We start from the raw sequence: 10,905 nt of genomic DNA on the forward strand, positions 1-10,905 counted from the left end.
GAGAGAGACTTTACTCGGAGGAACAGCACTCCTCAGAGGGGTGGCTCTGTCACACTCTCTGGGTTTTCCCATCAGCACTTTAGGCCGTGCCGAGCCAGGCTCTGCCGAGCTAACATGCACTTGCATTACAAGTTAAACAGTGCCAAACTGCGCCATACGGTCATTTTGGACCCTCTCCTGAGCAGGACAAGACATGTATGAAACACATTCGTTAGCATGATGATTCGTAAAAGGGACTTTGATTCGTAAGATGATTCGAAAGAACTACTTAAGTTTTTTTGTGAAACAGAACAGGTTGGCTTTCTTTTCAGACTAAACCAAATGTTTCCTTTGTGGGCTAATGTTAAACAAACCTCAATACATGCATGGCAACCGAGGTATAAACAGAGGTAACTAACGCTAGACTTTGTGTTGTGAAGTTCCTTTCCTCCACTTTGTTGAATATTTTTCTATGTCAGGGCTCCTCTGCGGCCTTTGTGCCTTACTTAATGACACGCCCTCAAGCGAGTAGACCATCATGTAAGGAAATGCAAATCCAGGCTGTGCTAAGCTAAGTAAAGCCAAGCCGGGGCCGCCGATGTATGGACACTGAGAGCTGAGCAACAGACAGAAAGGCTGTCGGAGTGTTGTTTGAAAAAGCACAGACTCATAAGAGCTCCTTCACACACAACCAGCAATCTCGAGGGCACAGGGAGGAGGCTGTGTGTGTGTGTGTGTGTATGTGTGTGTGTGTGTGCGTGTGTGTGTGTAGAAATCGCCTGCCCCCCTTCAGCAGCTTTGAGCTTGTGTGAAAAGGGGGTCCCACTCTGCACCCTAACACCCTCCTCCCAAACATACACACACACGCACACACACACACACACAGAGACACAGACACACACTCACAATCACCCCACCCCCCTCCTTGTATGCATATCTTAAAATGTTTATCATGCAAATGTCCGAGCTTGCGCCGGCCCACAGAGTTGCACCGGTTACAGAAAAACCCTTCGCAGTGTTCCATCTGTCATGGATGACATCTGCTCCAACGTTGCACTGTCAGGCAGTGTATGTGTGTTTGTTTGTGTGTGTGTGTATGTGTGTGTGTGTGTGTGTGTGAGTGTGTTTGTTTGTGCTTGTATGTGTGTGTTTGTGTGCGTGTGTGTGTGTGTGTGTGTGTGTGTGTGTGTGTGTGTGTGTGTGTGTGTGTTTGTGTGTGTGTGTGTTTGTGTGTGTGTGTGTGTGTGTGTGTGTGTGTGTGTGTGTGTGTGTGTGTGTGTGTGTGTGTGTGTGAAACAATGTCGCCCGCCATCCACCCCTAATCCCCTCAAGATGGCCTGCGAAGACGCTCCCATGTCACTCAAGTCAAGCGTGGTGTGTCCACGGCCTCGCTATCTACAAAATATAGCTGCATGCTAACCGCCATCCAGTCCCCTATAAGCACACTTCCCAACTGTATGGCCCAACATGGCCACTGATTCTCAGCTGCAAGCTTCTGCGGTCATATACAGTGAGCCCTGAGGAGTCACTGGGTTTAGGCAGTAAAACGACATGGCCCTTTAGTGTAACATAATGTCAGTGACCCCAGACTATCATGTTCGCAGTTTCACAATACTGCATAGATTAGCTTTACAGCCATGTTAGGCAGCTGACAGAGGCATAAAACATGTATGTGAGAACGAGGGGACAGTGAGGCAGAGAGAGAGAGAGAGAGAGAGCGAGAGAGAGAGAGAGAGAGGGAGAGAGATAGTCCTAACAAGGTTCAGGCAAAAAAAAAGTTTATATTCTGTCTGCAAAAAGAAATCTAATCCACGAAGGCCTGTGACAACCGATCCCCTAGATGTGTCCAGCAAAAAAAATAAAAATGTTCCAAAACTATAATTCAGAAGTCTTATCCAAGAACCATTTTCCAAGTCCTACATTGGAAACCATTTCTTTAAAAAAAAAAAAAAAGTTTTCAATCATTAGAAAAACACTGTGTAAAGTATCAGTGGAAAATACTTAAGAGAATCTCAGCACAGATAGCATTACACTCAAAAGCCACAAAGTGGAAAAGTGCCTCAGAGAGCCACTGCAACACACACACACACACACACACAGACACACACACACACACACACACACACACACACACACACACACACACACACACACACACACACACACCACTTCAAGCTTTGGCCAGGACACATGCCGAGGCGGGGGAATATCCATGCGTTCGGCTCAACCCAACTATTCCTGGGAATACTGGGTACTAACCAGGGTTGGTGCGACGCTAACGCTGTTTTGAAGCTCAGTGCTATGGTTTTTATGTTGGTCTTTATCCTGGATGTGGTCACACTGTGGCTAGCTCTCCTCATTTAGGAAACGAGGTGACAATTAGCGGCGATATAAATTCCTAAAAAAATGCTTCAGCCCCGGCGGCTGAGAATAATTATGACCGTCCCGCAGTTTATCTTATTTATTTATTTCGGTTCCTTCATCTTTTGAGTGTCAATTTGAAGATGTGTGTTTACAAGTGCAGGGAGACAGTGCCTGGAAATCCAGCTCCATCTGTCATTGCCACAAGAGACGAGCGGGAACTGCCAAGAGATATTTCTTATTTGTGGTCAGGGAGACGCAGTTCTTTTCCTCTGCGCTCCTCTCTCTATTTCCTCTCTCTCTCTCAATTTGTTTTCTTTTTCTCTTGAAAGAAGCGGAGAGTTGGAGTGGGAGAAGAAGAGATGACGAAGGGAGGTGAGAATGGTTTGCAACTCATGACTTCTCCTTTTGCCAGGAATCTATACAATTATGAACGCAGACCTACCTACTGTCAACTGTCCAATAACAACAACTAAAACTGTCTGAAAACCCATTTTGTGATGGTTGCTTCACTGTTTCAGACTTACTCAAGGCCTATATCACACCTGCCTTTACGTCAAAGAATATGGAGAAGCGTACCTTTACCATACTAAGACTGTATTAAATCCACATGTTTTTCAAGCAAATGTGTTCCATACGAAGTGATGCGAAGTGATGAGGAGTTATGCTTCCTCAGGTCAACCCTTTCAGCTCTGAAGGAGTAACACTCTGAAACTTAAAGCAAGATGGCACCCATCTTGCCCTTAAGACACCCCTCCTGACAGAACAGCACACTCCGTAACGTTTCCCGTACCTGTTATGTTCTCCTGCTTGGGGCATATTCCAGGGGAGGCCATGGATAAGTTATCCCTGTGGTTGTGGGGCGTCACCTGGACGGCCACCTCGACCGGGTGGCGTCCGCGACGCCCGGGGGTGATAGTGACGCGCGCCAGGCAAGAGGGGGTGGTCGGCGACGGCGGAGGCAGCCTGTCGAGGTCCTTGTCCAGGCAGTGGCTGCGTTGGCACTGCCTGCGCTTGTGGTCGATAAACAGCAGGATGTCGGACAGAGGAAAGCGGGAGTGGCACAGCCCGCACGTGAGAAGGTCCGGGTAGCCTTTGGGCGAGGAGGCCGCAACTGGGAGCAGGCAGGCATCGTCCTGGGGTTCCTCGGGGAGGGCGGCCGTCACAGGCTCAGCTACATGGGTAACAACAGGTGAGACAAAAGGTGAGAAAAAGATTAGATAAAACATATTTGGTCAAGTCAACTAGCCACAAAACAACAGAAAGCTCTGGTTACTCTGGTACTCTGACAAACAAACATAAGACGACTTTGCCACTACCTCCTTCAAGACTACTTTGCCACAAAAAAAGCATTTAATGCATTTTAGAGACTCATTCTGTACGGACTTATAACCACTAAGTGATGGGTGCCTATGTTCTCATGAGGGCATTGTGTGCTGAAATACCATGTTCCACCTGTAACAAGGAACTGTTGCCTTGATTTTAGAGGTCTGAATCTAAAGGAAAGAGAATAGGTCAAATCCAGAGTAAATACTCTTAATTGTTTACGGCAAGTGTTGTTTTTTAATTTTTTATGTGGGGTTTTATTTTGCAAGAAATCACATTTGGAAGTGGAAGTTTTGTTTATAAAAGACTATGTGGATGGTAGTAATAGTGCAAAGATTCATAACAAACTTGTTAATGTGTTGTTGACAGAAAGAAAGTAAGAAAAAAGGAAAGAAAGAAAGAAATTACTGCCCAGTGTATGAAAAGAGAGCCAGGGTTGCTCACTCGCTGAGCAGAGTTAAGTAGCTTGACCCTCTTTATCACGCAGCCAATCTCACGTTTTAATGAACTTAACACCGCAGAGAATCAAAAAATAGATTTTAATTTGAGTTCAAGATGATTGGAACCCATTTAGTTAAAGTGCTGGGATCTTCTGAACTACCGAGGTTAGATATTGAGGGGCGTATGTGGGGTAGATCCCAAAGGAACCAAGAGAGACATCATATGAAAGAGCAATCAGAACGACATATTGCACTCCAAACTGGGATATCGAGATAACGGTTAATTCTTGCCGCCGGTGCTGGACTGCCCTTGATTCCGTGTCAGGTCGGGGGGGGGGGGGGGGGGGGGGGGGTTGTGCGACATTCCAGCGCATTTGACGGTATTAATAAGAACGGAACTATGTTTCCGTTTCTCAGAGACCTATATTCAGTAAGTAAGCCGCTCTAGATGAGCACAGAGATGTGGTTAAAGCCAGCTTCACCTTTCACTCCACCCCCATCAAACATAAACATTACGTTGCATGCAATGGGCACTCCAATAAACCGAGTAGCTAAGCACACTAACCACGTTCCACTGCAAACAGGCCCATGGCTATAGGTAAAGAATCCCGTCTGGTGTCAAAGTTAAACTTCAAAAGTTATTATTCTCTTATTGTGACCAAAGCTTTCGTCAATGTTTCTTACAAGCGGAATTGGGCTTTTTTTTCTAGGCTACAGCTTAAGGTTAGAGAACACCCTGCACACCTGTACGTGCTATTTAAGATGTAGGCTAATATATTGTGATGTTCAATTGTGTCTCTACATTCAGTTTTGTAAATGCAATTTTACTCATAGGAACTTAACGACAGATTTTTAGAGTATGTGTTGAAGACGCTTGTATCAAGTTCAAGTTCAGATTCAGTCTCTTGACAATTTTCTGCCCCCTACCGATCGCATTTTTACGCGACTTGTGGTAGCCAAGGACCATCGTGAGCATGCCTGACCTTCTTCATGAAACAATAACTAAACCGAACCATAATAACCTAATGAATACCAATCGTCCAACGGCAACTAACGTACGGCAACTAAGTTCATGGTTCCTGAGGATTTCTGGGGATACGTTTTGAGAGTTCGTATTGGCTGCAAATGTAGAGTAGCCTACAATCAAGTGGTCTCGGCAATAGACTCTCCGTGTGGTCGCAAGGTACAGACTCTGCTGTGCGCCTTGAGTGGAACAAAGTATTCTCAAAGAAATCGTATTGGTGAAAACGTAAATAAACTGCAAACTTTCACGTGTTTTTATCTGTGTCAGTCATATTGGAATCACGGATAAATTGTCCACCGCAACCCAGAATATAAAGACATTGCTGCGCTGAAGTTACGGAATGCCTTTCAAAATACAACCTATGAAGTGACTTGTACTTTTAAAAACGATCTGTAATGGAATGAGTTAACTGTGGGCTTTGTGTCGGTTTCTTCTTTAGACATCTGCCGAGGTGAATTTCACCGCGCATAAAACCACAAGAAATGGTTTGGCATATAGCCTACAGACTACGCTTGCTTCTCCGTTTAAAACAAGTTGTTGAACGAAGCCAATTCCCATTCATATAATTTCCTTTCAAGTAGGTTATAGGTAAGACCACAGCATTATCACTATCATAACACGTGAGGTTTCTCAGATCATTGCTATGTTGCAGAATATGTTTGTTATTTTTGCCAGCCGACGTAAGTAGCGCTCCTCGCTTGCAGTCCGCTCCGCAATATCCTATGCCTTCGCTCCGCAATATCATATGCTTTGAAAAAGCCATTCATTCTCAAAGCTGAAAATGCGACACTTTACTTGCAGCTGTCTTACTGTTGTGATTTCAAATAACTTTAGTCATAACCTGAACCCGCGTACAAAGCATTTGAGTAAATGTAGTGAGTATCGCCACGCTCTCAGTTTTCTTCAGTCCATAGAGGAGCACCCACGGAGTCCCGTGTCCTAAGCTCGAACGGTGGACCAGAGAATACGCTCGTAGAACCCCCCCCTACGTGGTCGTGCATTGTCAGAAAAAAACCAAACAGATATTCACAATAGCAAATTGTCCTCAAACTTACGCGAAAACTCCCGTTTGCTTAAGTGCTGGGGTTTGCCCTGCTTGCGGCGAGACATAGTTAGAAGTGGAGCCTTCAGCTTGGATCACATTGGGAATGCCAAAGTCTTTACAAAGGAGGCTCCGGAGGAGGAAATGTCTTCATCGATGCGCTGGACATCAAAAACAGATACACGAAAAAAAAAATAATCACAGGTTAGACCAGGGAGGCGCACACCATACACACGGCGCAACGGACTTCATGGCTTTTCCTTCCGAAAGAAAGTGAGAGACAGAGCGATGAAGAGGGTGGCAGAGGAGCCCCCTGAGCTGCAAGTTCAAGTGCGGACGTGACGTTCAGGCGAACTTGAACGTCAGGAGATAGATGGACACAGACACGCACGACAGGGGCAGGACGGTGCGGGCGGGTAGGAGGGGTGGGGGAGACGAATGAAACCAATGGACGGTCATTATGGGCTGCATATGAAAAATAGACCCTGGGAAGCCAATGGGTGGAAGGATCAGGGGTTGGGGGGCGAGAGAGAGAGAGGGATAAAGAGAGAGAGAGAGAAAGAGAAGAGTAACCAGAGCAACCAATTATTGACATTGGTTCAGAGAGTCCGCTGGAGGGTTACTTCTAGAGGAAATTGGCTGCCACTCTTTCCCCTTATCTCGGAAATAGATTATAGTCAAAGCGAGGCAAACAGAGGAGAAATGCTGCCCCCCACCAACCCCCACCCCCCAACACCTTGAGGTCCACATTGCAATATGAAAATGAAAACATTCAACATAAACACATTCTTAGAATGTGAAACAGAAAAACCTCCTGCCAAGTTGAGAACACAGCGTTTAGCTCTCAGAGCGAGTTATAGTTGTGCATTCCATGTGAGAAAATAAAAGTGTACTAGACCTTGTCATGACAGATTTCTCAGTCATGTTGGTACAATGTACAAAAAATATGTTATGCATGAAAAACGCTTATTGTAACGGTCGATATAGCAGGGCAACTGCAAATATTAATTTCAGTTATACCTCAGAGGGAAATTGTTCTATGAAATGCAACGTCAGGCATTATGACTGATAAATATTTTACTTCACTTAAAAACTAAAATTTGTATGGTTCTTTTCAAATTTCTTGTCAACATCAAACATCGTCGACACAAGATAATTTAAAATAAGAACGGGCTCCCTCATTTAACAATGTAGCCTTTGGCGTTTCTGTCTTCAATCTGATTCAATTGCACATTAAGGCTCTTTTTTGACCCCAAACCCCGTGAAACCAATAGGAGCTGTAATTTGTCTAAGAACAGATTAGACCATTCGTTCGCTATTCATTTGGTGCCTCAAAGAGTTGTGAAGCATTCGCATAATTTGGTAGTCATTGGTAAATAGTTTTTCTCTCTAAAGAATATATACTTTGCTTCAACCCCAGTTCTGTGATTCTGAAGGAACAATGAATATATGTATGGTCTGGAAAAGGTGTGTGTAATTTCTGTGGATTCTATGCATCTTCATTCTTTGTTTCAGGGGCTTTACGCATCCGTTTACATTTTCCATGGTCAGAATGTCCATAGCCTAAATATAATAATAAGGCATAAATCACATAGACTAGAACTGTACAATGTATATGAATACTGGGGATTCAATTCTGTTTCATGATTAATTACAGAGTAATCCCTTTTAAACCCTTTTATTTCTGACAACAAAACTTCTAATTGCATTTTCTGGGAGCGCAAAAATGTAGCCTATCCAACGTGCTCTCGGAGGTACAGCCAGTGACTGGACGGTTATTTTAGACCAAAGCTCCCTCTACCGGCAAATTAAATGAATGGTTGAGCTCTTATCAAAAAACATTGAGTGGTTACTTGAGGCCATCTAACGAGCGGGAAACGAAATTGCATTTCAGTAATTCCTGAAAAAGTAGACTTTTATTTTGTAGAGGTTTTCAGTGAGGCTATTTTAAAAGTGGCGCTTTCAGATATGGTGCCGAAGTGCTACAGACGAACCCACACGATCGCTGCGGTGCGTGTAGACTGTACCACACAAACCTTTATCAATCCAACAATAATCCAACCAACCAGTCACATCAATGAATAGCAGCAAACAAATAAACACACATAAATAAACAGAGCGCAAACCACACAAAATAAGAAACAAACAAAAAATGTCAAAAACAAACAAAAAGTTGCAATAATTACCATCCAGTATTGACAACGTTTTTGACTCCTACTCTGCTGCATCACCAGTATGTTGTAGATGGGCCTAGTTAATTTGTAAAAAGTGAATTAGCCTTAGGTGGTATATGTAAATATAGGATGTGCTAGACCACTATTCTACAACTATTTACATTTGCTATTCGCCAGCAGGCTTCGTATATTATTGAAAGCCTTTATTGTCATTGTATATGCATACAACTTTGAACTGCATTATTTTGCATGAAAGGTGCTTTATAAATAAACTTTATTATTATTATTATTATTATAACAACGAAATGTGGAATTATCTGCTTAACGGTGTTGTAACCCACTCATGTCCACTTCTCTTATCTACTTCTCTCCTCATCCTTTCCTCTTGTAGTCCGTAACCTTCGTCCACCTTTCACCAGATTCCAATTTTCTTCCGAGTCGGCCTTAGATGGTTTTGAACCAGGTCCGGTTTGGTCTTTGATTTAGAGCGCCTTAAGAGAATGGTCATTGATGATGGAGATACAAATAATGAATCGAAAATTAAATAATTGTATTTCATTTTATAAGCAATTTAAGTATAGAGCAGAAAGACATACAATCAAATAAAAGGCATTCCCTGATAGCAAACCTATTGCGTAATTTACGTGAAGCATCTATTCCAAATGTATCACTGCAGCGCCACCTTGAGCCAAAGAAGTAAATGACAACCTTGACTTGGGTTGGGCAGCGAATGATGATCTATGCAGAAAGCCACATCGGGAATATATGCCTGACTGCCGCAAAAACGGAAAGGGACACAACACGGTAAGCACAGTGCGCACGTTTTCATCGAGAACGATCACACCCATTAATTAATTCTGTAACCTAACTGCACTAAAATGGCAAGAATCGCAGAGATGGTTAATTAGCCATGTTCGCGTCTTCCTTTATTGCACGGCCTCGGCGTGATTTGATTCGGAAATATCACATGATGGTGCTCATTCAGATAGGCTATTGACAACAATGTTTTGATTTTTGTCGGTATCCAATGGCAATGAAGACTTCAGCTATAATTTTTGTGGACTGGAATACGAGATTAACGGAATAACATCTAGTGAGCATCCTCTTTCCCGGTGATCGGTATGCAAAGGTCTAAATGTAATGTTTATTTTTTCCACATATGTCCAGGCACATCTCGTAAATTATAGCGTACACGGACTAATTTGTTATTATTGCATTGAGAATAATCCATCTGGGAACAAAGCTGTTTTTTGTGTAGGTTGACATTGTTGGTGCCGTTACAGAACTGTCAATACACAGTGTTTCGATCAGATACAAGCTATTGATATGTCATCATCAGGTTGATTCGGATTTGAAATCGACCGTGTGTTTGCATTTAAAGGGTGTGTTAATATACATTTTCAGATTTACAAATGTTACTTATCTATGGTATTCTATTCCATGCATTTACAAATAGGTCAATTGGCTTATCCATATCACTTCGAATCAGATCTGAAAATGTGACCCATGTAGAGGAGGGATGGTACAGAAAATCGTGGTGTGCTAGCGTAGAGCTTCACGCCTGACTGCACACTATTAAGGCCAAGCCATACTTCCAAGACTTCCTGGTGTGATGGGTTGTGCTGCACGACCCAGCCTGCACACACAATATGTCTGAGGGTTTAGGTTATGGGGGAATGTAAAACATTTTTTAGATACAACGAAAATGCGTAACATGACAAATCCAAGTTGATGAGGTTTGTAGAAAACACTTTGTGTTGCTTCGAAAGGCGGCGGTATGCTTTTTTCCTCCAGAGAAAAATATTACACTTCTCAGCGCCCCAAATCTGTCACATAATATGGCGTTTAGGCCACCACTTGAAGTGTATAGACTACTGAGGGTGTGTTCTTCATATTATTTTATGAAAGGCTACTACCACAGTGCAAGGGAGTTTGGCTGGGACTGGCTTTTGCAGATGACTGCTATGTGTCCAAACCCGATTAGCTACCAGTGGGATATGAAAGACAAGATGTGAAGACCATTGTCACATTGATTGTCTGGTCGTCTTATTAAATCTACCAAGAGCTGGTTAGTGTCTATGGTGTCTGGTTAGAGTCTCTGGTTAGACTCTTTTCAAGAGCTGGTAAGTGTCTCTGGTGTCTGGTTAGAGTCTCTGGTTAGACTCTTTTCAAGAGCTGGTTAGTGTCTCTGGTGTCTGGTTAGAGTCTCTGGTTAGACTCTTTTCAAGAGCTGGTTAGTGTCTCTGGTGTCTGGTTAGAGTCTCTGGTTAGACTCTTTTCAAGAGCTGGTTAGTGTCTCTGGTGTCTGGTTAGAGTCTCTGGTTAGACTCTTTTCAAGAGCTGGTTAGTGTCTTCGACTCTTTCCCTGCACACCGTTTAGAAAGAAACACTGTCTCCCTGGGTGTGACTCGGGCCAGGGAATAATTTGATTCAATGAGGCACTCTATTTCCAGGATCGAGGGAGGAATTATCTTATTTGTTCTGGAATGGGTGGAATTTTCTGGAATTTTTAACCTGTTATCTGTTGAATGTCTTGTTTTCAGTTATTTTCACACATGG

At 43.3% G+C, this 10,905-nt stretch overlaps 1 protein-coding gene across 1 annotated transcript in view; it reads right to left on the bottom strand.

Annotated features, from left to right (window-relative positions):
* bcl11ab (BCL11 transcription factor A b) overlaps window positions 1-6,240 on the bottom strand; it is a gene marked incomplete at both ends in the record, with an annotated part of 33,582 nt that extends 27,342 nt beyond the window's left edge. Inside the window, 2 exons of the mRNA XM_080848860.1 lie at window positions 3,134-3,514; window positions 6,186-6,240. Of these exons, the coding sequence (XP_080704986.1) occupies window positions 3,134-3,514; window positions 6,186-6,240 (436 nt within the window). The remainder of the gene's footprint in view (window positions 1-3,133; window positions 3,515-6,185) is intronic.
* Window positions 6,241-10,905: the final 4,665 nt, after the last annotated feature.

The sequence above is a fragment of the Sprattus sprattus genome, assembly GCF_963457725.1.
Source record: "Sprattus sprattus genome assembly, chromosome: 1".
NCBI classification, from domain to species: domain Eukaryota; kingdom Metazoa; phylum Chordata; class Actinopteri; order Clupeiformes; family Clupeidae; genus Sprattus; species Sprattus sprattus.